This window comes from Colobus angolensis, unplaced genomic scaffold (genome assembly GCF_000951035.1).
Source record: "Colobus angolensis palliatus isolate OR3802 unplaced genomic scaffold, Cang.pa_1.0 Scaffold11, whole genome shotgun sequence".
Lineage (NCBI taxonomy): Eukaryota > Metazoa > Chordata > Mammalia > Primates > Cercopithecidae > Colobus > Colobus angolensis.
Genome location: NW_012112030.1, coordinates 10,734,280 through 10,761,130, shown reverse-complemented (window position 1 = coordinate 10,761,130; position 26,851 = coordinate 10,734,280). Strand labels below are relative to the sequence as shown.

Genomic DNA, 26,851 nt, shown 5'->3' with positions numbered 1-26,851 from the left:
CCATCTTATATTTAAATAATCTTTTTACTTGCCTATCTCTCCCACTGACAATCTAAGCTGGCAGAGGCTGGATCAGATCATAATTATCTTTCTATTCCTAGTGCTAGGATCAATACCTGGCATCGAATATTTACATTTTTTATTTAAATAAACTGACCTGACTTTCTTCTGGTTGGTTATGTTCTGAGTCCCAATTACTAAACTTGGTCTTTTATCTCAGAAGTTGAAGGCTCCCCTGGAGCCAGCTGCAAAGTTCCCAAAGCCCTAACAACTTCACAGCCAATCACCTACAGAGCGGGCTGCCCTAAGTCGGCCTCCCAAACACAAAGTCCAGGGTTGGAGCAGGAGCAGGAGAGGGACAATGGAAGCTGCCCTGTCCGGATTCATGTTCCTCCTATTTCTCCTCACATGTGACCTGGCTGCAGAAGCTGCTGCAGAAGTTGAGAAATCCTCAGGTAAAAGAAAAATGTAGTTGGGTGGCAATAGTGTGAGAGTGTTATTAGGAGAAGGAAAAGGAGCGTGGTGGTTCTCTGGGTCCTTTTCCTCCACACCTAGAAAGTTTTCCAGGAAATCCTGGATAAGATGCATTTTGTCTAGCGGAGAGCAGGAAAGTCTGGCAGTATCCTTCAGAGACAGACCATCAGTAGGGTCACCTTCCACATGTTAGTAAAAATACTATGCTTTGGAATGCTAACAGTACTCCTAGAAATTGTGCTTTTCTTAGCCTTAGTATAGAGATAAAAGGTATAGATGCCCTCATTATTTAGAGCTGCTTCTTCTCACCTCAGTACCCTGACATCTTCTACTTCTCTCTCTAGATGGTCCTGGTGCTGCCCAGGAACCCACGTGGCTCGCAGATGTCCCAGCTGCCATGGAATTCATTGCTGCCACTGAGGTGGCTGTCATAGGCTTCTTCCAGGTTAGTTCAGGTACCCTACTTGCAACTCCCCCAAGAGCCAGAAATGTTCTACCTCAAAAGAATCATAGCAGCCAACTGCTGGCAGATGACACTGCATTAGAAGTGGGGGTAAAGGGAGACAGCCACACAGTTTGCTTTCATCTTGTCCATTGGGACCTCTTACTTTTAAGACATTCCCAGTCTCTAAATTATATCTTTCTCACACTTACTTCTTTCTGAGCCTGTGGGCTGCATCTCCTCATCTATGGATGCTTTGGAGCTCAAGTCAGTATCTGCAGAAAGAATGCCTTCATGGAACCCTACCATTGTCCTAAACGCATTTGGTCTGTACTCTCATAGCACCCTATGGAATAGGCAGGGGCCAGAGTGAATCCAATTTATATCATCCAGCAACACTGTTTACAGGATTCTGAAGCTCCTGGACATTAGTCAGTACACAGCCTTTTAAGGCCTTTCCCCCAGATAAGGTAGACTCTTATTCTTCTTTCTCTTTGTCTTGTCTGAAATGTTGGAAAAGGATGGCATTTTGTATATTCAAGGTGTTAACCTCCATCTTCCAGATTGGCTGCTTGGTTAATAAAGGCAGCCACAAATGAGACTGCCTCATTCCAGCATTTTCATCTTTCTCTGGTGGTAGCATCTGGAAATCGTCACAGCTGATTAAGCCCCTACTCTCTCTCATAGCAGACCTTCTTGTCTGTTTCCATTCACCAATTACAACTCCTGATTACCCTGTCGGTTCTGTGTACACAGCTGGAAATCCCTGCAATGAGATGCAAGTGGGGGAGAAAGACAGGGAGTACATTTTTCAGGAATGAGAAATCTGAGCTGTAGACAAAAACAGCCTCAGAAAGACAGGGAAGGGGCAAGAGCATGGACCTGGAGGAGTGTGCAATAACTTAAACAGTCGCCAGATGCCATAATTTTATCCTTGAGCAATTCCATCTGAAGGAGCAGAGTAAGAGAGGAGGCCTCAATTAACTATTGTTCACAGCCTCTAGAAGAGTAGATACCAACTCGCTCTGCTTGATCCCAGATGCAAGACGAGTGGGTTAGCCCATTCTCATGCTGCCAATAAAGACATACCCAAGACTGGATAATTTATAAAGGAAAGAGGTTTAATTGAATCACAGTTCAGTGTAGCTTGGAAGGCCTGAAGAAACTTACAATCATGACAGAAGTCACCTCTTCACAGGCCGGCAAGAGAGAGAATGAGCACAAGCAGGGGAAGGTCAGACACTTATAAAACCATCAGATCTTGTGAGACTCACTCACTATCACAAGAACAGCATGGAAGAAGCTGCCACCATGATCCCATTACCGCCACCTGGTCCCACCCTTGACATGTAAGGATTATGGGGATTACATGTCAAGATGAGATTTTAGGTAGAGACACAGCCAAAGCATGTCAACTAGCCATCTTCTTTTCCCCTTGCACATCTCTTCCTTCAGCCTGGAGACTTGCAGGGTAGAACACGTTTGTTCCTATTAATTTCCCTGAGCTCCTATGGATAAAGGTCCTGTGACAGCAGGGAAAATGATGCCAGCCTCTATGGAAGGCCTGGAATCATTGCTCAGAAGTGGCTTCTCTGCTCCTTCCTGCAGGCCTGGGCTGCAGAGTTGGATGCGTGAACAGCATCTTCATGTGCAAAGCTCAGGCTTATCTACAGTGGCAAGAGAGGGACTGTCCTTCCATACCCTGCATAAACTTTTGTTAAAACTTCTAAGCTTTCATTTCAATTATTTTATTTTTCTTCTTTTTTTCTTTTTTGGCCCTTTTGATGGCACCTATTTCGTATTTTTGCATTTTTTCCTTTCCTCCACAAATATAACCAAAGCCAAAACTCAAGAGACAAGAGCCAGTGGGAGGAAAAGCCAGTTTATTTGAAGATCCAGTAAACCAAGAAGACAGTGGACTAGCAACCTAAAGTACATCTTGGCCGGGCACAGTGGCTCACACCTGTATTTCTAGCACTTTGGGAGCCTGACAGGGGCAGATTGCCTGAGCTCAGGAGTTCGAGGCCAGCCTGGGCAACATGGCAAAACCACATCTCTACTAAAAATACAGAAAAAAATTAGCCAAGTGTGGTGGCGCACAACTGTAGTCCCAGCTACTCAGGAGGCTGAGGCACAAGTATCCGGGAGGTGGAGGTTGCTCTGACCCAAAATTGTGCCACTGCCTGGGTGACAGAGCAAGACTCTGTCTCAAAATAAATAAATAAAGTACGTCTTAAGTCATTACCAATTTTAGGCTCTTTGTACATTAAGGGCAGGGCGAAGAGGAGGGAGTTGGGATCAAGCAATAACCAGCAACCATACGCATCTGGGCACCAGCAAGGGAGGAAGTTGGGAACTTCTTTGTCCATGGTGAGGTCACAAGGCACCTATAAATCTTTAGCACAACATAGTTAGTTGTTTACATACTTTTCCTTTAATCCTAGAGTTACTTTTAAAAACCATATAAACTGCTAATTTTTGCATATTATCTCAGTGCTCTAAAATTATTCTAACCTACATACAAGAATTAGTAAAGAAATGCCATTTCAACAAAAACAGAATTGGTTATGTTTGTTTGTTTGCTGTTTCGCTGTTAAACAAATTGTTCCCAGAACAGTTGCTTCTCATGTATATCTACAACAGTGCAGCCAAACTAGGCAGGCCTTTATGATTTTGAGGCCTCTCTCAGCTCCTAGTAAACTTCAAGCTCTATGACAAGGCCTGACAGGAGTCTCAGGCTCAGCTACAATTTTGTGGTTACCTATTAACTCACAGAGCCTGGAAAAGTCAACAATGTCACTGCCAATGAAACCTGAACTGTTAGAGGTAAATCATGTGTTACTGGGCAGTAAATCAAATCTACGATTTCTGGTAAAGCTTCATAGTATATTTCTTTTCCATATCCTTTGTCTCTGCCCTTCAATATAACCACTGTGGTATTATTTTTTCTCTTGTTTTTAGGATTTAGAAATACCAGCAGTGTCCATACTCCGTAGCATGGTGCAAAAATTCCCAGACGTGTCATTTGCAATCAGCACTGATTCTGAGGTTCTGATCCACTACAACATCACTGGGAACACCATCTCCCTCTTTCGCCAGGTAAGTTGGATGGGTAGCTTGAACTTTCTCCCAGATTTTCACTGGGTTGTGGACTCACAAACTTGTGAGACTGGAAGGGACTCTATGTCTTTTACACTAATGATGGTACCAAGTTCAGGGACACTGTTGACAGGGATGAAGACTCAATTCAAGCTTCCCAAGCAGGTACTGTAATGAAATGGAAAGAGAACAGGACTGAAAGCCAGAGAATGGAATTTGTGGTACTGTTTTGTCGCTCAACAGCCACACGATTTTGGGCAGTCACTTAACATTTTTTATCTCCAATTCTTTCCCTTCTAAAATAAAAGAGTTAGACTGTATTATCTCTAAGGTCACTCTGAGCTCCAAAAATTTTATATTGAATATTTTGAGGAGTTCATTTTTGTTCTTCAAACATCTATTACTTCCCATATGCCCTATGCAAGATACTGACAATAAAAACATATTAAATATATTCTCCAGTCGCATAGATCTTAAAGTATAGTAGGTATTGTAAACATAATATGCAAGTATCTATAATACAAAGAGAATCACTATGGGTAAAGTTTTATCACAGTTCAAAGGATAAAAGCAGTGTGGGAATTCTGAAAAAAAAAAAAAGAAAAGAAAAAGACAACAGAATTGGAACTTAAAGGATAGATAAATTTGGACAAGGCAAAGAATTCATGGCCAAGGGGAGAATATCTCAGGAAACAATTAACAGGCCAATCTGACTGGATCCCAGGGTACATATTGGGGAAAATGAATATCAGAGAGAGAAACTTGATTAAAATCATATTGTGGGGAAAATATAGAATACCACTTCAATGAGTTTGTCCTGAATTTGGTTGTCACTGGAAAGCCCCTAAAGCCTTTATATCAGAGAAGTAACACGAACAGGAATGTGTTGTATTAGATTATTTTGACAGCAAGGCAGAGGATGGATTTTTAGGTTAAAAGGCAAGAGAAGAGGGAGCTTTTGTCAGGCTGGCAAAATAGACCATGTGAGAAGTATTAAGAGTCTGTAGTAGAGAGGTAGCAATAGAAATTAAAGAGGAGGAAGATCCTGTGATCTTTAGATATCACAGTTATGGAAAGGAGGCAAAGTTTAAAGTCAGGGTGTCTAGGAATAGTGAGGTCATGTGCAGAAATGGGGATTTCTGATGCTTTCATTGGTCATTGAGTTCTACTTGTTGGTGGAACATCAAGATAAAGATGTCAAGAGTCCACTGAAAAAGAAAAATTGATGCAAAAGAAAGTTTTTAATATTTCAGGACTGAATGTTGTGCCCCTTCTAGTTGCCACCCTTTCTTTTTCATTTCTCATTGAAACTTCTTTTAAGCATATTTTTTACTGTCTTTCCCTAAGCTAGACACTACTATCTAGCTTATGTCCCATCACACCATTAAAACTACATTTATCCAGGTCTGCATGGCTTCCTCATTTTACTCAACATTTCTGTCATGTTTGATGTTAGTGACAACTTCTTTCTTTTTAATGTTCTCTCTTTCCTTGAATTCTAGGAAATTCCTTCTCCTGATCCTCCTGCTGCTTTTATAGTCTCTTTGAGATCTTCTCTTCCTATATCTACAATGCTGCCTGACCCAACATTTTTTATAACCTAGGTCATGGAACCCATACTCTGTGAAGGCAGAGACTGTTCTGTTCAGTGTATCCACAGAGCCTAGAACAGTGCCTGCTATGCTTATTAAGTATTTGTTGAGAATGAATATATGAATGAATCAATGAATGAATGAATATGTTTTTCTTAAGAAATACAATTCTTTTGCATATTCCACTATTATGTGCTTGCTGAGCATTTAGAATATTTTATCTCTAGTCTGGACTTCTCTCAAGATTCAAACATTTGCTGGGTATAAGCATTTTTATACCCTCATAAGCACTATACACTTAAAATGTTTAAAACTGAATTTATTGTCTGCACCTGCTAATCATATTTCTCCATCTAAGATCCTATTTTATTAAATGGCTATGCTCATTTGGTCTTACATTTTTGCCAGTTGTATCTTCTATCTTGAATGTATATTCTCCTCCACTCCTTCTACCTCATTCTGTATTTAGGCTCTTAGCCTAAGCATAAGCAATTTCATTAGCTTCTTAACTGATCTCCTTTTACTACTTTATATACAGTTTCTAGAATGGTATCACAATGATGTGTTTAAGATAGAAAATTGACCATGGCACTCCTCTCTTTCAAACTCTTCAATATTTTTCATTTCTTAAAAAATCAAAAACGAGATATTTAATGTTACAAATAGGCTTTGCTGGCCTGCCCCACTGCCTACTTCTCTAGTCCTTTTTCCATCCAGCTTCCACCCTGGGCTTTACCCCTCAGTAGCCAACTATACACATAATTATCATCCAATTCCATGATTTTGCCTAGACTATTCCTTCTGTCTAGAATGTCACCACCTACCAAGGGTCCCCTTTCACCTAGCCTCACCTGGATGACTCCTTCTCATACTCCAGTGAATCAGTTCAGGAATGTTACCCTTCAGGAAGCGTCCCTGGAATCTCCAAATGGGCCTAAGCATTCCTCTGTATATAATTCCTTATCTCTATTTTCATTTATCACTTTATAGTTCATATCAGATATTTATATATCTGTCTCCTCTATTACCCTCTTAGGCCATGACCTATTCGAGGTTGGAAGCTATGACTTATTCATCTTTGTATTCAAAGGCTATAATACACCTCTGGCTCCTTGAAGGCACTCGGAAGGTGCTTGGGGAACTGAACTCACCTCCAAAAGCATCTCTGAGGTTGTGTGAGCTCCCTTCAGCAACCCCTTTCCCACCTGCACAGTGGTTGCTGGTTTGCATTCTCACCACTTCTGTGAAATTCTTCTGTGAAAAGCTTTGGTAAGGAATATATGGAAGGCTAGGCAAATGCCTTTCATGTTGCCATTGAACCACTGGTAGAAATCCTTCAACACAAAAATTCTAATAAGATACACTCCACAAGTACTTCTTTCTCAGTTTTTTGTTCATAGGTCTTATAAAGGCCTGATTTGAAAGGCTTAATACCACCAAGATACGCATATGGGGAAGAAAAACAAGCGCTGTTGCTTTCACCATCTCTACAGACTTAACATCCTCTCATGGGAGAGCATTGGTGCTGCTTACAGTTCATTTCTCATAAAGCCTCCTTGATGACTTCTCAGTTTTTCACTCTTCTTTAACATCTGATTTTTGTTTACCGCTAGTGACAGACCTACTCTAAGTGAACTCTTGGGACCTCTGTGGGCAAGATTATTTATGTGCCATACCAGAAAACAAACAAACTGGTTCCTGCCCTGCTTCACTGGCAGGGCTGGACGAAGCTCAACTTTCGTCATGCCAGCTTTCAGATAAATATTTTTTTCACAGTTTACACTTTCAAAAGTTTAGTACATATTTTAATAGGACCATTATTCAAGAGTTTGGAGTAACTTCTTTTTTTGAAAAGGGAGCGTCAACCAAGACAATCCTATTTTACACTGGGAAACGTGAACCTATTGAAAAATTTTCTGGGACCTTCTTTCTTTTTAGATCCAGTTTGTTCAGTTTGATTGTTTTCAGGGCCTAATCTATGATAGGCACTATTACAACATTTGACCATGTAATTCACACAAGAATCTGATGAAGTAATTTTTATTATTCCTGCATTTTTAATAAGGAAACTTCCAAGAGAGATTGGTTTAGCTGCCCAAAATCTCACAACTTTGAAGTAACAGATGTCTGATTCGTACCCAGCGTTGCTGACTACAAATCACACCCTTTTTACTATACTACAGTGGCTTTCTAAAGGACTTCACCCTGAAGAAAAACTTAGTTTTTACACTGAGTTCTATCTAATGTCCCTCATTCTAAAACCGACCTTTTTTTCTTTTAACTATTTTCTCTTAAATTATTCCTCTAGCCCCCACCACTCCTTAATCAAACTGCAGAATTATTTATCAAGATTTAATCTAGACATTATATATTGTCTAAATTTACAAAATTTTCCATTTTAAGAACGTATTTAGAAATAAGCCGAAATAATGATTAACTGAAAAAATAACAATAAATTGATATTACTCATGCTTGAAATGTTGGAGCAATAAAAGGCCAGCCAATGCTGTATTTATGCAACACAACATTCTTCAAAAATAGTGCAGGCCAACTATATAAACGTCATCAGGAAGAATTTAGGTAAAATTCATGAAACCGTAATAAGTTGCATATAACAATCTTGCTGTTTGAGGGCACAGCCTGTCTTTTGTGAGTGTAACAGCAGAGAAACTCTCAAATTTTTCAATAGGACTCTTATTGTTGCCCTAGCAGAGATGGAATTTCCAGGTTAAATGAACTATGAGCCTGTTCTAAAATGGAATTTGAAATATTATTTGAATGTTCACCCTGCTTTGGATTTTTTTCAATCATTACTATTTTAAGAAACATAATTAACCTAACTTTGACCTAATGGGATGGTAGTGAAAACACAGTGCAGTCATCCGTTATTCCTTTTACAGTTACTTATTGGGTGACTATGATAAGAAATACACCTCACCGGACAAAGAGAATCACAAGAAACTAGTCCATGAGATAAACTGATAAGAAATGCAAGAAGATTATGTTTCAGCTTATGAAACTTTTTTTTTTTTTTTTTTTTTTTGAGACCGACAGTCGCCCAGGCTGGAGTGCTGTGGCGCGATCTCGGCTCACTGCAAGCTCCGCCTCCCGGGTTCACACCATTCTCCTGCCTCAGCCTCCGGAGTAGCTGGGACTACAGGCGCCCGCCACCTCGCCCGGCTACTTTTGTTTTTGTATTTTTAGTAGAGAGGGGGTTTCACCGTGTTAGCCAGGATGATCTCAATCTCCTGACCTCGTGATCCGCCAGCCTCGGCCTCCCAAAGTGCTGGGATTACAGGCGTGAGCCACCGCGCCCGGTCAACATTTTTTATTTTATTTTATTTTATTTTAAGTTCCAGGATACATGTGCAGAACATGAAGGTTTGGTGTACTTGTGCCATGGTGGTCTGCTGCACCTATCTACCCGTCATCCACGTTTTTAGCCCTGCCTGCATTAGCTATTTGTCCTGATGCTCTCCCTCCCCTAACCCCCCATACCCCCGACAGGCCCTGGTGTGTGATGTTCCCCTCCCTGTGTCCGTGATGAAACATTTTTTAAAAGTATGCATTTACTAAATATACGGTAAGCTGAGCAGCTTACAAAAACAAACCGAGGACATGAGGACCTTTGTTTAACAAACGATTTCTCAGTGCCACCAAAGACATTTAATACTATAACTGTGGTGTAAACTAAGACAATTTTAACACGTTTTATAAAAATCTGGGTTGTTAGAAAAATCCATGGGAATTCAAATGAATGTAACTGAAATACTAATGAATGAACAGAAAATGAGTGATTAAATCTCTTGGTATGATACAGTGTCTGTAACAAAAAATACTCCCTCAGATACTCTTGAGGAAACTCAAAATTATATTTAAGATAGCAATCTTTCCAGTTTACTATTTCTGTTTTTCTTTTGATGCCTCTTTTCTCTCAAATAAAAATATGATATTTTAGTAAAATTCTTTCCATAAAACTGAAAAAAGGTATTTTAAAGGTTTTTCCAACTCTTGGTTCTAGGGTTGGATTTTCTTTCCAGTGCACTATGCAAATAATTCCCTTTACGGAGTGAGATTTCCTGTTCAAATGTTGCTTCCAAAAACCCTAAACATGAATGTTCCAGAGTTTATTAGTTTAAGAAATAATGAAAGATCGGGCATGTTTTCTTAAAAGAAGTACAACAAACTAGAGAGACTGCAGGAGGGTGGCTTTTATTAAAGCTCTTTTGCTTCTTAGAGAATGTTATCACTGGTTAACATCCTCTGCCTCCAATTTAGTGCATTCTTTAAGTCCAGAAACACGAGAGTAACTGGCTTTTCCTGTTCTCCCTGTTCTGGGAAGTATGAGGGACTGCCAGGAAAAGAGTACAGAGAGTGGGGGTTCTTGGTCCATGCAGAGCGATGTCAGCTGAGGCGCATGCGCCAGGCCTAGGAGTTCCTAGAAAAATAGTCAGGAAGCATTTAGACACATCAAATATTAAATGAGTCCTGATTGTGATGATAATGATGATGATTTTGGTGGTTGCAATAGCAAAGCCTTAAGCACGAAGGAGACATGCCAGCTGGAAATACAAGTCGGTAGCAGCATTAAGGATCCAGAGGAGCTGCAAATATCAATTTTTTGTGTGCTCATTTTATTTCTCTACTCATTCTTCCTGATACGGGCAAGGGAAGGAGAAGGAGGTGGTAGGAGGGTGGGCAAGGATCCACCTAAGACCTTTTCTCTTGCTTTCATATGTTTTGTTTTTTTTTCCCCCAAGTTTTCCAAAACTTTGTGAATTTTTAAACAATCAAATATACCCAAGGAGTTCATTTTTACCCTGTGGTTTTGATTTGTTTCAAAATTCTGTTTTAGAAATACGAACTTTTCTGTACCTCAGCATTTATTTATTTCATAAACTTAAATTGTGTAAAGCAATCCTAAAATAAAGAGTGCTTAAATTGCCATCTGAATGAATGGCTGCAATTTTGTGCCTCAGTGCGTATAGCAGGCACTCAGCAAATAATTATTAAACAAATGGATTGTAAGAGAATGACTAGATCTATCCAGAATTAAAATTAACCATAAGGGGTGCAATGCACATCTCCAAGGTTTTTATTGCTTTTAGTTACCCCAATGGGAGACCCTCTTGAACAAAAGAGATGAAATAGGAATCATCACCGGGATGACAATAAAGAGCAATCTTGGATTCTTGCTGTTTAGTGAATTTAATTTCCCTTTGCCTGAATTCCCTCCTACATTAACTAACGTGAGATTTGCTTCTGATTTTACTGGGTAGACTAGAAGAAAGTACCTTAGGGACAAAAGGGTGGTTCTGATCCAAGGCAAGATCTGACAGGGCAGGACCTATACAGATAGCACATGGAGGGAAAAGGGTTAAGGAGACATCCAAGGGCAGGTGGCCCAAGGATCTCAAAAGTGATGCAAACTACTGTAGGAAATGGACAAAACTGTTCAGCAGCTGACACTAATAATTTTATCTATAGGCCTGGATCTATCTATGGATGGTGGAGGCACTATCTTTGTGTCTTTATAGGCTTAAGTAGACTGGGGAGAAGAAATAGAAAACTGAGAACAATGATTGGAAGAAGGAAGTCCTATCTTTCAGTATATCTGAGTGTGGTGGCAAGGTTGTTCTGAAATACGAATCTGGGATAATGGATCGTGTAACCAGACAATCCTTTCTACCAAAGACTATTTTTAAAAGTTAAAATGTGTGTGTCTGAAAGTGTGTGCGAGTGTGTGTGTGTGTGTGTGTGTCTGAAGGCATTAAAGAGCTAGTAAAAGAGGGAAAATGTCTAGCTCAAGATCTAGAAGAAGATGAAAACCCAAAAAGATGAACGCTGCATTGAGGACTGCTTTTTGTTTAGAGGGATTTGGTCAGTTCCAAAAGCAACCAAGAAGCTAAGAAATAAATTTGCATTTTGAGATCCTCAGGAGTTGAAAATTAAATGTTGGAGTCCAGGCCTCACAAGGGGAAATAGGAAGTGAATCTAGTACAACACCTTTCACATCCCCTTTGAATCCCACACAGCTGTACCTGAAAACAGGGATGAATCATAGTAGATAAGCCCTCTCGAGGGCTGCAGCACAGATGCAAATCATTTCAACCCCTGAAATTGGATTAGAGTGATCATATGTATATGTACACACACGCACACACACACACACAAGTATACACACATATGCCTACGCATATGCAAATATATATACATGTGGAATACATATAATGCACTCTTAGCCCTGCCATAGTACATCTAAAACTTAACAAAAGATAAAATGTTAAAAGAAGTCAGAAAAAAGAGAGATTATCATCAAAATAATTGCAAAGGGACAACTATAAGCTTCACAGCTGTCTTCTCAATAGCAACAGTGGAATGCAGAATACGAAGCATTATATCTTTCAGATATTGAAAGAAAATAACTGCCAACTTTATAATTCTACCCTCAGCAAAAACAGCCTTCAAAATTAAACAGAATATAAATACATATTAAACAGCCACATTGGGAGGATTTGTCACTCAACACATCCATCTCATACTGAGGAAAACAGTAAAATGTCTTCTCTAAGCAGAGAAAAGAAAACCCACATAGAAGCTAAAAAACACAGGAATAAATAAAGAGAAACTAAAATGTAAATATGTGCATAAATGTAAGTGTATATTGAAGATATAACAAAACGAATCATATCCTGTGAGATCTGGAATTAAAACACATGACACTAATCCTGTGTAAGTCTTGAATGTAGAGCCAGAAAATTGAATTTAAAAGAGGTAAACTGTGTTTGAATATTCTAATGTCTGCATTGTCTAAGAAGAAGCTGAAATTGCCAATTAATATTAGGTTCTGATAAGTGAAAAAAATGCATGTTGTATAATGTATTCTGGCAATCCCTGAGGAAATAATTAAAGCCTGTGTAACTTCTAAGCCAATAAAGGGAAAGAAGAAAATAATATATAGTACTCAGTCAATTCAAAAGTAGGCCAGAAATAAAGAAAAATAGAATTTGGAACACACAGAACCAATGGAAAATGCATAATTAAATACATCAGTAATTTCATTTCATGGAAATAATCCAATTAAAAGACAAAGATTATCAGGCACTGGATTGAAAAATGCAACTATGTGCCTTCTACAAGTGACACAAGTAAAACACAGGATGGAGCTATACCATACAAACACTTCCAAAAGAAAGACATGAATATATTAATACCAAATAAAGTAGACTATCAGGCAACAAGCATTCCTAGAGATAAAGAATAACAGTTCATAATGACAGTTTCAATTTGCCAGACAGATTTAATAATTCTAAATTTTGCATTTATCAAATACATGTCCTGATACTATATAAACACAAACTGACAAAATTGAATGAAAAGATGGTTAAAGCCACAACATAATAGAAAAATTTAACACCCTTGTTTTTTTTTTTCTTTTGGAGACAGAGTCTTGCTCTGTTGCCCAGGCTGGAGTGCGGTGGTGTGATCTTGGCTCACTGCAGCCTCTGCCTCCCAGGTTCAGGTGATTCTCCTGCCTCAGCCTCCTGAGTACCTGGGACTACAGGTGCATGCCACCATGCCCGGCTCATTTTTTGGATTTTTAGTAGAGACAAGGTTTCACTATGTTGGCCAGGATGGTCTCGATCTCCTAACCTTGTGATCTGCCCTCCTCGGCTTCCCAAAGTGCTGGGATTACAAACGTGAGCCACTGCGCCCAGCCCCAACACACTTTTAAATAAAATAAGTTGGTTAAAAAAAAGAAAGATATAGAAAATTTCAACTATAAAATTCACCAAGTGACCTGATAAACATTTGTAGAATAATGTATTCGAAAACTACAAAATATACTTAATTTTAAAGACATAAATAATAAAAATAAAATATAAAAATAAAGCTAAAAATCAATAAGAATATAACCAGAATATCTTACATTTTAAAATTAAGAAATACACTTCTAAATAACTAATAGTTTAGAGAAGAATTAAGAACAAAAAAAGAGGAAGCATTTTTTAACTGAATGATAAAAATTCTACATATCAAACTTACGAGTGCATTTAGAGCCTTCTAAGGAGGAAATGTATAGATTTCTATGTATTTTTTGCTACTTTCAAATTTAAAATTGGCCAAATAATAGGATTTGATATCTTGGAAACGTCAAAACATGGAACGGCCCTTAATTCATGATGTAACTGGACCCAATAACTTACCCGAAGTTAGGCTTTGGGTCAGCGGGTTTTCTCACTATAGTTCCTTCCACGGTCTTCAGAAAGATGTTAGTGAAAAGGGGTCCTGATCCAGACCTCAAGAGAGGGTTCTTGGATCCTGCAAAACAAAGAATTCAGGGTGAGTCCACAGAGTAAAGTGAAAGCAAGTTTAGTAAGAAAGTAAAGGAATGAAAGAATGGTTACCCCATAGGCAGAACAGCCCCGAGGGCTGCTGGTTGTCCATTTTTATGGTTATTTCTGGATTACATGCACTAAGGAGTGGATTATCCATGCCTCATCTTTTCAGACCATGTAGGGTAACTTCCTGACTTTGCCATGGCAGTTGTAAACTGTCATGGGGCTGGTGGGAGGGTAACACGGAGGACAACCAGAGGTCATGCTCATCACCATCTTGATTTTGGTGGGTTTTGGCCAGCTTCTTTACTGCAACCTGTTTTATCAGCAAGGTCTTTATGACCTGTATCTTGTGCCAATTTCATCCTGCGACTTAGAATGTCTTAACCATCTTGCAATGCAGCCTGGTAGGTCTCAGCTCATTTTTCCTAGCCCCTATTCATGATGGAGTTGCTCTGGTTCAAACATCTCTAACAACGATAAGCTCCTTCTGGGGAGAAAAGGAGCACATAGGTCAGGTCAGGGGTTGCTTTCTACATGTTTTTTAATTAAAAACTGGAAAACCACAGTAAGATATCACCTCACCCCAATTAGAATGGCTATCACCAAAAAGACAAAAAGTAACAAATGCTGGTGTGGATGTGGAGAAAGAATTTTTATACACTGTTAATGGGTATGTAAATTAGTATAGCATTATGGAAAACAGTATGAACATTCCTCAAAAGTTTTAAAATAGAACTACCATAGGATCCTGCACTTTCACTATTGGGTATACATCCAAAGGAAATGAAATCAATAGTATGTCAAGGAGATATCTGCACTCCCATGTTCATTGCAGCACTATTCACAATAGCCAAGAAACGGAATCAGCTTACGTGTCCATGAGCAGATGAATGGAGAGAGAAAATGCAGTACATATATGCAATAGACACTATTCAGCCATAAAAAAGAATGAAGTTCTGTCATGTGTAGGAGCACAGATAGACCCAGAGGACACTATATTAAGTGAAATAAGCCTTGTACAGAAAGACAAATATCACATGGACTCACTCATACAAGCAATCTAAAAAAGTGGATCTATAGTACAATAGTGGTTATGGAAGGCTGGCGAGCAGAGGGGGAAGTGGGGAGGGAAGAGGGAAGTGGGGACGGGGAGAAATTGGTTAGTAAGTACAAAATTACAGTTAGATGAAAGGAATAAGTTTAGGTATTCTATTGCACAGTAGGGTGAGTAGAGTTAACAATACTGTATTGGAATTTCATAATAGCTAGAATAAAGTATTTTTGAATGTTCTCATCACAAAGAAATGACAAATGTTTGAGGCAACAGATATGCTAAATACTATGATTTAATTGTTTACACAATATATATATGTATTGAAACATCACACTGTATCCCATAAACATGTACAAATCTGAATAGTAGGTTAAAAGTAAAGCATAATAAAATAGGAAAAAGACTTCAAACACTAAGAAAAGTTTTCACCAATTTGTCAATAACAGTAATAGTAGTAAAACTAATGGCATAGCAGTATTATTTGCAATAGGATTGGTTCTGTTTTTCTATTTCTTTGCTCACCAGAGAAACAGAATCAACAGGAGATGATAGATAGATAGATAGATAGATAGATAGATAGATAGATAGATAGATAGATAGATGATAGATAGATAATAGATTATAGATAGATATTACATAGTAAATATTACATAAAAGTAATACAAATTGCATATATGTTATATGGTAAAGATTATATATATGAATATACATATTAAAAGATTTTTTAAATAAGATAATGGCTCACACAAATATGAAGACTGAAAAGTCTCACCATCTACTGCCTGTGAGCTGGAGACCCAGACGAGCCAGTGTTGTAATTTGAAGGCATGAGGGCTGAAGCACCAGTGGTATAGATTCCAGTCTGAATCTGAAGGCCTGAGAACCAGAAAAACTCAGGACAGGAGAAGACCAATGCCCCAATTAATGCAAGCAATCAGAAAGAGGGAGACTTTAATACTCACTTTAGAGAAGAGTAATACAAAAATCAAGAATCTTAGCATCCTTTTTTTTTTGAGACAGAGTTTCACTCTTCCACCCAGGCTGGAGTGCAATGGAGTGGTCTCAGCTCACTGCAATCTCCGCCTTCTGGGTTCAAGTGATTCTCCTGCCTCAGCCTCCCGAGTACCTGGGATTACAGGCATGCACCACAACGCCTAGCTAATTTTTGTACTTGTAGTAGAGACGGGGTTTCACCATGTTGACCAGGCTAGTCTTGAACTCCTGACTTCAGGTGATCCACTGGCCTCGGCCTCTCAAAGTGCTGGGATTACAGGTGTGAGTTACCACTGCTGGCCTAACTTGCATCCGTTTTAAGAAGAAAAATTAGTTCCAAGTGGATTTTAGATCTATTGTGAAAGATAATGTTGAGAAAGGAGAAAATATAGGAGAATATCTTCATGACCTTTGGGTAGTCAAAGATTTCTTAAATAAAACAAAATGAAAAAATACACACTAGCTATAAAGATGATAACCTTGACTATGTTTAAATTACCTTCTTTCATATGCAGTAACTATTAAAAGAGAAGCCCTAGTAAGAAAATACATGCACTATGGAACCAACAAAGGACTCATATCCAGCATATATAAAAACACATTCAAATAAAAAAGAAAAAGATAGACAAAAGAAAAATGGGCAAGCAACATGAATAAACACTTCATAAAGAGGATAATGGGGAAATTATCTTTAATTGTCCTCATATCCTTAAATTATTATTAACTGTTAATGAGAGAAATGCAATTAAAGCCACTGAGATATAACCATATCCACCAAAATCAGTAAAATTAGAAAAACTGACAATAGCAAGTGTTGACAAGGATGTGGAGCAATGGGACCTTTCACACACAGTACTGGTATGTGCAAGTTATTATCCACTTTGGAAGATAGCTTGGCATTTTCTACTAGTTAAATATATACATATTCTATAATCAAAAATTGCAATCTGAGGTATATGCTCAGTGGATACAGAGGCATATATGCACCAAAAGTCAAGAAGTGTTCATTGCAGCATTGTCTTAATGACTAGATACAATCAAAATGTTCATCAGTAGTAAAATGAATAAATAAATTGTGTTTATTCAGACAATGGGATATTATACAGCAAGGAAAATGAACAAACAACAGCTACATGCAATAACATAAATGACTTAGAATCAAAATGTTAAGCCAAAGAGACAAAAAAAAATGGTTTGTTTACATGTATTCAATGTTAAAAAATAAGGTAAAACTAAACTATAGCATTAAAAGAAGGATCTTTAAGTGGTAAAGCTACAAAGAATGAAAATGATCAACATAAAAGTCAGCATACATTTGGCAAAAAAAAAGGATGAATTATAAATTAGAAGGAAGCACCAGGACTTCAGGGGTTCTAGCAATATTCTGTTTCTTTACCTGGGTGGTGATTCTACAGTAGTTTTCTCTGTGATAATTTGCTGAGCTTTACAGCAAATGTTTATACTGTGTTATACTTTTCTCTACACGTGTTTTATTTCACAGTAAAAGGGTGCATAAATATAACACAAATCTGACCTTGCCAGTGGCCCCCCTTGCCCTCAGATAGAATTTAATCTACTTGCCTTGGCTTCCAGACACTTCCAAATTTGCTCCTCCTTATCCCTCTAAACTTGTCTCTCTGCAACTCTCACATCACATCTGCTAGAGTCACAGTGAACTAACAGCAGCCTCGAGAACACAACCTCTCACATCTCACAGTATTTGTAAATACTGTTCTCTATTTAAAGCTCCTTCCTCATCCTCATTTCTCTGATGAAGGCTTAGCCACTTTTCAGGAGTAACTTCTTCCTTGAAGCTTTTCTGCTCTTCCTTAGGTGACATGCGGGCCTGTGATTATCCTGTGATGACATCTGGATTCTACAGGACAGTTTGTCCTTCTAGGGCAGGGAAACTTTCTTACTTATCTTTTGGTCTTCAGAGCTTTAATCAGTACCTGTCACATGGGGGTCCAAAGACATTTATCAATACATGAAAAAAAGATGAAATAGTGACTTTATTCTTTTTTTTGTTACCCAGGTAGACAATGAACGACTGAATTTAGAAGACGAAGACACTGAAAGCATTGATGCCACCAAATTGAGCCGTTTCATTGAAATCAACAGCCTTCACATGGTGACAGAGTACAACCCTGTGGTAAACAATATTTCTTGTTCTCAGCCCCTTCAGAGCCTGAGTCAGGAAAGGTACTGGTCTTCATAACAGAGGTCTCTTCCTCCCAGAATTCCAACTCTTCGACCAATAATGACAGGAACTGCCATTAATTGAACACCTACTGTATTGTTTATGTTACTATCCTTCCTACACCTTTTTAAGATTTAACTTGTTCCTGTTAAACAAAAAACAGAGAAAAGTTAAATGAACTATCACACTGCTAGTAGGAAAGAGAATCAGAATGAAAAGTTAAGGTGACTGACTCAAGGCCAGGTGCAGTGGCTCACAACTGTAATCCCAGCATTGTGGGAGGCCAAAGTGTGAGGATCGCTTGAGCCCAGGAGTTTGAGACCAGCCTGGGCAACATAGCGAGACCTTGTCTCTACCAAAAGCTTTAAAAATTACCAGGTACGATGGTGTGTGCCTAAAATAAAATAAGAGTAAATGAAAGACAAACAAAAAAAATGTTAAATGAAGCTCACTGATCACATATTTGGATGTAAAGTTTCTATAATTGTTTCTAAACACACATTTCATTTTCTGTATGTACCTCCTTTTAGACCAGTAACAAACAGCTCCTAGTCTGGCAGCAGCTGCAAACCATGCATTGACTAGCACGTGCCCACACCCTCACCATGCCTCAGCCTTCTCTCCTGGTGTGTCTTCCTCTGGTGCTGCATGCTGCATGCAGTCTGGGTAAAGGTGGTGATCCACCTGTCCTGATGACCATCTGGCCTTCTAACACTCGCTATAGACTATAACACAGTCCACAGAATTATCTTATGTGTCCCATCCTTATTTTCCCTGACATAGATTATAGAATCTTACAGAGTATTAATTTCTAGTGATCTACATCAGCTCAAAACTTCTATTCTCTAATAACAGTACTTTACCTGCATGGTATGATTTTTGAGAACTTACAGAGCCCTTTCATCCTCATTTTCCCATTTATTCCTCACATTGATTTTTGTTGAGGTAGAAGAGAGGAAATTATTGTGCCCATTTTATAGAGGAGAACATTCAAGATCCAAGTGATGACATTATTCAAGGTCACATCATGAGTAAATAGAAAAGGCATAATTTAAGGGACAAAATGTAACTGATGCATTAGCACATTTTGCCAACTTCCATTTTACAGTAGAGGAAATGGGAGTTCAGAAAATTTAAGTAATTCCTTCAAAGCCCTATGGCTAGGAATTCGAGCTTCAGAGACAGCCTGTGTAGTTGCCCTTGCTTTTTTATGACTGGTCGCTGTGACTGAATCCTGTGGTCTGTCTATTGCCCTACACTGCCTTCAACAGAAAACACCCCTTTTCTTGTTGACTAAATTCTGGCCTACCTCTCATGCCATCTTTATCTCTCTGGAGTTGCTGATTCTATTTCCACTTCTGCTAAGGCTCCAAACACGTATGCCCCTGGGGTATTGGCAGTAATAATCAAAAAGGTGTTCTTCTCTATGTGAGGCCAGAAAAAATGATCTTTTCTTCCCTGAGCTATAGTCTCTGTGTCTTGGCATTTTGCAAGCTAGCTAAGGCAGGGGCACGCACTGACCTTCCTTGTTTCTTATGCCTGATCTGTCTCTCATTTTGCAGAACAATGACATATTTTTTAAGTTCCATATTATTGGTGAAGGCAGATTATATCAAGAGAAAATTCAGTAAGAATTTCTTTAAAGAAGCAAGTTCAATTTCTATTATTTCTTTTTTTATTTCCTGAAAGTAATATTTTTCTCATTTGGAGAATTGCCCATTCTACTATAGCTGTTTTTCATTTGCTTCCTGTGCAAAGGTTTGCACCAGCAGCAACTGGGCAGAAAATCCCAGCCATGCACCTGACCTGCCACGCACTTTTAATGCACACACTCAGTACTTGGCGTCAACGTGTCTGTTAGGATTAAACTAATCCATTCAGCTGTGGCCAATCCCTTCTGCTAAGATAACTGTACCTTTTGACATAGTCATTTTTATTTATTTACTCTTCCCAGGAATTATCCTCCATCTCAGCTTTAGAACGGTGAATGAATGCTCTAAATTTAAGTAGCAGGATTTAGTAAAATAAGAGTAAATCATGTATCATCCAATCTCCCAAATGAAAAATCTAAAACTTGATTTTAAAATCCATGGAGAAATCTTTAGGAAAAGACCCATTTGGCCCTCCTTGCCTACATATTGTAGGCAGCCAAAAGAGCTGTACAATCTCTACAAGAGTGTGTATCTTCAGGAAGAATTCTGCCTAGCTGCTCCCTTCCCCATCCTCCTAAGACTCTACCCAAAGATTTGTTAACCCACCATGTTCTGTCTTCCTACGCACACAGTAGTTTTGTAGCAGTGCTTTCTGAATTTAGGAGAAGTGAAAAGAAATGAGATTGGTTTAAAATAGACTTGCAGCATTATTTCAGGACAGTGAAATGAAGGGAACCAGTGCCATGGATTCCTCTCTTTTTCTTCTCCTGTCTCTGGTGGCTGTTCCACTCCTCTAAGTCATTGACAACTTCATGGAAAATCACTATCTCTAATCAGCAAAACAAGGTCAATGCTTCTGGTCTCCTGAAGAACTCACCTTCTGCTGACCTTTGGTACACTGGTTCAGACACATTTGGGACTGAGTTGGTTTATGTGGGGTTTTGCTATCCACTGTGCATGAGGCAGTTCATCCTGATGATCAAGAGCATGAACTCTGGAGCTAGACCAGCTCGTGTGAATCCCTGTCTGCCATTTATTTGACTCTGAGAGAATTACTTAGTCTACCTGTGCCTCAGTTTCCTCATTTGAAAAACTGGGACCTTGAAGATTAAATTACTTATTATTCATTAAGAGTTGGAGACAGTGCCTTCCACATAATGAACACTCAATAAGTATGAACTACTAATATGTACTCAAAGGCTACATTTTAAGTGTCTCTGACTAGTCTTAAAACAAGAAGCAAGGCTGAAACAAAGTGACTAATATATTGCATAGTGTATTAGTTGTCTATTGCTGCAAAACAGGTTACTCCAAATCTTAGGAGTTTCAAATACAAAACATTGATAATCTCATACAGTTTCTGCAGGTCATCCAATCTGGGTTGGCTAGGGTTAGGTGCTTCTGGTTTGAGGTCTCTTGGGAGGTTGCAGTCATTGCTTAGGGCTGCAGTCATCTGAAGGCTCGACTGGAGCTTGGGATCTGCTTCCAAGATGGCTCCCTCACATAACTGGCAAGTCAATGCTGGCTAGTAGCAGAAGGACTTAATTCCTTGCCTTGTGTTTCTCCTCAGAGGACTGCTTGAGTGCCCTACATTGGGGCTGGTATTCCTCAGAGTGAGAGATACAGAGAAGAGCAGAGACCGTAATGTCTTTCAAGACTCACCTTGGAAGTCACACTCTGTCATTTCTGCAACATTGTATTGGTTACTCAGTTCCATCCCATTCAGTGTGGGAAGGAAGGATTTACACAGTTGCATGAAAACAAGACGGTGAGACTTACTGAGAGCCACCTTGGAAGTTAGTTCCATTTGTATTACCAGTGCCCAGCTCTCATTTATGTTTCAATCTACCTATTCACTTCTTCCTTCCCAGGTACTAATGCATTCTTTCTCTCTCTTTCACTCTACTGTAACACATTTCACCTTGCCAGACTGTGATTGGGCTATTCAACAGTGTAATTCAGATTCATCTCCTCCTGATAATGAACAAGGCCTCCCCAGAGTATGAAGAGAACATGCACAGATACCAGAAGGCAGCCAAGCTCTTCCAGGGGAAGGTAAGGCAAGAATGGGAATATTCTATTGCATACACACCACTAGGACACTAGGAAAAGGGAGATGGGGCTAGAAAGCAGAGATAAATAAGGAAAACAACTACGGTTAGAAGATAGCAAAGTAGGACATAATAAATCCCATTATGCAGAACTAGAGATGTTGTATTTTATCACATTAAAGGCATATGTAATTATATCTTCCTGTCTGGTAATAAAATAAACTGCCTTTCTGATGATTGGTTCTCTAACACTAGAAGTATTTAATGTTACTGAAAGTAGACAGTCATCTGATCAGAATACTATAAAGAAGATTTCTACTTTGGGTTGAGGGTTTGATTTAATAATATAAAATAGTTTACATTTATCAAACACTTACTTTATGCCAAAAGCTGAATAAAAATATTAATGCGTTACCTCATTTAAGTTCCCCACCAAAAGCCCATTTTGCCAATGAGAAAATTGAGTCTCGGAGAGGCTGAGTAATGTACCCAAACTCACGTACCTAGAGAGTACCAGAGGCAGAATTCAAAACGTGTTCTCTGCTCCAGGCTATACTTCCTTTCTTAGATAATCACTAAAGTATTTTCCAATTCGATATTCTTAAAATTCAATCAATCTCGTCAAACCGATAAAACAACAAAACAACACAAAATAATAGGAAATTCATTTTTTTAACTTTTATTTTAAGTTCAGGGGTACATGTAAGGGCTTGTTATGTAGGTGAACTTGTGTTATGAGGCGGCGGCGTCCAGATTATTTCATCACCCACGCATTAAGCCCAACACCGAATTGTTATAATTTCTGCTTCTCTCCCTCCTCCCACTCTCCACCCAGAAGTAGACCCCAGTGTCTGTTTTTCCCTTCTTTGTGTTCACCACCCTCCACACAATAGGACCTGGTGTGTGATGATCCCCTTCCTGTGTCCAAGTGATCTCATTGTTCAATTCCCGCCTATGAGTGAGAACATGCGGTGTTTGGTTTTCTGTTCTTGCGATAGTTTGCTGAGAATGATGGTTTCCAGCTGCATCCATGTTCCTACAAAGGACACAAACTCATCATTTTTTGTGACTGCATCGTATCCCATGGTGTATATGTGCCACATTTTCTTAATCCAGTCTGTCACTGATGGACATTTGGGTTGATTCCAAGTCTTTGCTATTGTGAATAGTGCTGCAATAAACATACATGTGCATGTGTCTTTATAGCAGCATGATTAATAATCCTTTGGGTATATACTCAGTAATGGGATGGCTGGGTCAAATGGTATTTCTAGTTCTAGATCCTTGAGGAATCGCCACACTGTTTTCCACAATGGTTGAACTAGTTTACAGTCCCACCAACAGTGTAAAAGTGTTCCTGTTTCTCCACATCCTCTCCAGCACCTGTTGTTTCCTGATTTTTTAATGATGGCCATTCTAACTGGTGTGAGATGGTATCTCATTGTGGTTTTGATTAACATTTCTCTGACGGCAAGTGATGATGAGCATTTTTTCATGTGTCTGTTGGCTGTATTAATGTCTTCTTTTGAGAAGTGTCTGTTCATATCCTTTGCCCACTTTTTGATGGAGTTTTTTTTTTTTTTTTTTTTTGAGACAGAGTCTCGCTCAGTCGCCCAGGCTGGAGTGCAGTGGCCGGATCTCAGCTCACTGCAAGCTCCACCTCCCGGGTTTATGCCATTCTCCTGTCTCAGCCTCCCGAGTAGCTGGGACTACAGGCGCCTGCCACCTCGCCCGGCTAGTTTTTTGTATTTTTTAGTAGAGACGGGGTTTCACCGTGTTAGCCAGGATGGTCTCGATCTCCTGACCTCGTGATCCACCCGTCTTGGCCTCCCAAAGTGCTGGGATTACAGGCTTGAGCCACCGCGCCAGGGCCTGGGGTTGTTCGTTTTTTTCTTGTAAACTTTATTGAGTTCTTTATAGGTTCTGGATAATTAGTCCTCTGTCAGATGAGTAGATTGCAAAAATTTTCTCCCATTCTGTAGGTTGCCTGTCCACTCTGATGGTAGTTTCTTTTGCTGTGCAGAAGCTCTTTAGTTTAATTAGATCCCATTTGTCAATTTTGGCTTTTGTTGCCATTGCTGTTGGTGTTTTAGACATGAAGTCCTTGCCCATGCCTATGTCCTGAATGGTATTACCTAGGTTTCCTTCTAGAGTTTTTATGGTTTTAGGTCTAACATTTAAGTCTCTAATCCATCTTGAATTAATTTTCGTATGAGGAGTAAGGAAAGGATCCAGTTTCAGCTTTCTACTTATGGCTAGCCAATTTTCCCAGCACCATTTATTAAATAGGGAATCATTTCCCCATTTCTTGTTGTTGTCAGGTTTGTCAAAAATCAGATGGCTGTAGATGTGTGGTATTATTTCTGAGGGCTCTGTTCTGTTCCATTGGTCTATATCTCTGTTTTGGTACCAGTACCATGCTGTTTTGGTTACTGTAACCTTGTAGTATAGTTTGAAGTCAGGTAGCATGATGCCTCCAGCTTTGTTCTTTTGGCTTAGGATTGTCTTGGCAATGCGGGGTCTTTTTTGGTTCCATATGAACTTTAAAGGAGTTTTTTCCAATTCTGTGAAGAAAGTCATCCAGTGGGGATTGCATTCTTAATGGGGATGGCATTGGATCTATAAATACCTTGGGCAGTATGACCATTTTCACAGTATTGATTCTTCCTATCCATGAGCATGGTATGTTCTTCCATTTGTTTCTGTCCTCTTTTATTTCACTGGTAGCTCCCACTTATAAGTGGGAACATGTGATATTTGGTTTTCTCTTCCTGTGTTAGTTTGCTAAGGATAATAGACTCCCGCCCCATCCATGTTCCCACAAAAGACATGATTTCATTCTTTATTATGGCTGCAAAAAATTTATTTTAAATCAAGATTTCAATTGCATGATGCAGACCATAAATTCAATCAGTGTAAGCTGTAACAATTACAAGGTACCTCTTCATCCACGGACCTCAGATAAAACTTTTTCTTTCAAACTTCCCCAACTGCAGATTCTTTTTATTCTGGTGGACAGTGGTATGAAAGAAAATGGGAAGGTGATATCATTTTTCAAATTAAAGAAGTCTCAACTGCCAGCTTTGGCAATTTACCGGACTCTAGATGATGAGTGGGATACACTGCCCACAGTAGAAGTTTCCATAGAGCATGTGCAAAACTTTTGTGATGGATTCCTAAGTGGAAAATTGTTGGTAAGTGTGAGACGGCAGGTAAAACAAATTGTTTTCCTTCTATGTCCCTTTTATTTCCTGTTGAGTAAGAATTCTTTGGGCTCAGAGAGGGAGGAGAGCCAAATGTTGGTTAATGGATACCAAGTGCAGCTAGATAGGAGGAATGTCTGGTGTTCTGTAGCACTACAAGGTGGCTGTAATTAAGAACAATTTATTATACATTTTCAAATAGCTAGAAGATTAGATTTTGAATGTTTCCAACACAAAGAAATGATAAATATTTGAGGCAAGGGATATGCGAATTGTCCTGATTTGATCATTAAACATTGTACACATGTATAGAAATATCAGTCTACACCCCATACAAACATAACTATTTTTTAAGTCAATTAAAAACAAAAATAAAAGCAAAACAATTAAAGTTAAAAAAATTATTTGAGCTCTACTAGATTTGATTAAAAGCAAAAGTCTATGAGGATATTGTGGCCAGAGTCAGGATGCTTGTTAGGGTATAGCCATGAGACACGAACTAGAAAAGCAAGTTTGGAAAGAGCTTGCATATTCAGAGGCTGAATTTTGGACTTCAGCATTTAGTTTAAAGTATTAATGGGCAACAAATCAAATTTCATATAAAAGGGTTCATGAGATAAAAATTAAAGATGGATTTAGGACTTCCAGGAGTAATTAAAACAGCTCAGTTTACTAATCTAAATATCATTGTTATAATGTTTTCCAGAAAGAAAATCATGAATCGGAAGAAAAGACTCCAAAGGTGGAACTCTGACTTCTCCTTGGTGCTGCATATGACCAAGTACCTACTTTACGCAAAATAAAAAGGCACAACTCAGATCTCAGAGACACTCAACAACAGGATCACCAGGCCTGCCAACCACACACACACACGTGCGCACACACACACACACACAGAGCTTCATTTCCTTTCTTAAAATCTCATTTTCTCTTCTTCCTTCTTTAAAATGTCCTATCCTCACTCCCTACCCAACGTCCTTACTATTGTGCATTCATCCTCTGAAAAACCCATCCATAACACACCTACATCAAGGCTTTAAGAGACTCACTGTGATGCCTCTATGAAGGAGAGGCATTCCTAGAGAAAGACTGTTCCAATTTGTCATTTAACATCAAGTTTGTGTACTGCACATGACTTACACACAACATAGTTCGTGCTCTTTTAAGGTTACCTAAGGGTTGAAACTCTACCTTCTTTCATAAGCACATGTCCGTCTCTGACTCAGGATCAAAAACCAAAGGATGGTTTTAAACACCTTTCTGAAATTGTCTTTTTGCCAGAAGTTAAAAGCTGTCTCAAAGTCTCTGAACTCAGCAGAAATAGACCATGTGAAAACTCCATGCTTGGTTGGCATCTCCACCTCCCCATGTAAATCAGCAACCTGCATAATAAACAAAAGGCAATCACGTTATAGGAAAAGACTGGCATCTCTTTGTAGGCCAAACCTTTTGTAAATACCCAGCTGCCCAACTAAGCAGCATGTTCCTCACTCTGCAGTGCCCACTGTTTAGTGTCGGGCCATAAGCCACTAACATGTTATTGTTCACGCTGTGGGTGGGATCAGTAGAAAATAGAGACCATCCTGCATAAAGACTGGAACAAATGTGGCAACGGAGCTAGGAAGCAAATTAGGTGAAAGGTTGAGGAGCAGATAGGAGAAGCAGGGCACTGGCAGTGGGACGGGCTGAGCCTGACTAAGCCTTGGATTATTGCAGGTAAGGTATGCGATCCAGCTCCTGTGGGGCAAA

At 39.1% G+C, this 26,851-nt stretch overlaps 1 protein-coding gene across 2 annotated transcripts; it reads left to right on the top strand.

The window, feature by feature from the left end:
* Positions 1 to 326: 326 nt before the first annotated feature.
* On the top strand, positions 327 to 26,530 carry ERP27 (endoplasmic reticulum protein 27). 2 transcript variants are annotated; one of them, XM_011954314.1, is made up of 7 exons: positions 327 to 455; positions 819 to 919; positions 3,878 to 4,015; positions 18,032 to 18,148; positions 21,778 to 21,903; positions 24,896 to 25,093; positions 25,809 to 26,530. In XM_011954314.1, exons 1-7 carry the CDS (start codon positions 362 to 364, stop codon positions 25,854 to 25,856), a joined length of 822 nt encoding a protein of 273 aa, XP_011809704.1. In that variant the 5' UTR covers positions 327 to 361; the 3' UTR covers positions 25,857 to 26,530. The 2 variants fall into 2 exon arrangements, with proteins under 2 accessions (XP_011809704.1, XP_011809711.1); XM_011954321.1 differs by lacking the exons at positions 327 to 455; positions 819 to 919; positions 3,878 to 4,015 and adding an exon at positions 9,995 to 10,181 and having other exon boundaries at positions 25,809 to 25,985.
* Positions 26,531 to 26,851: the final 321 nt, after the last annotated feature.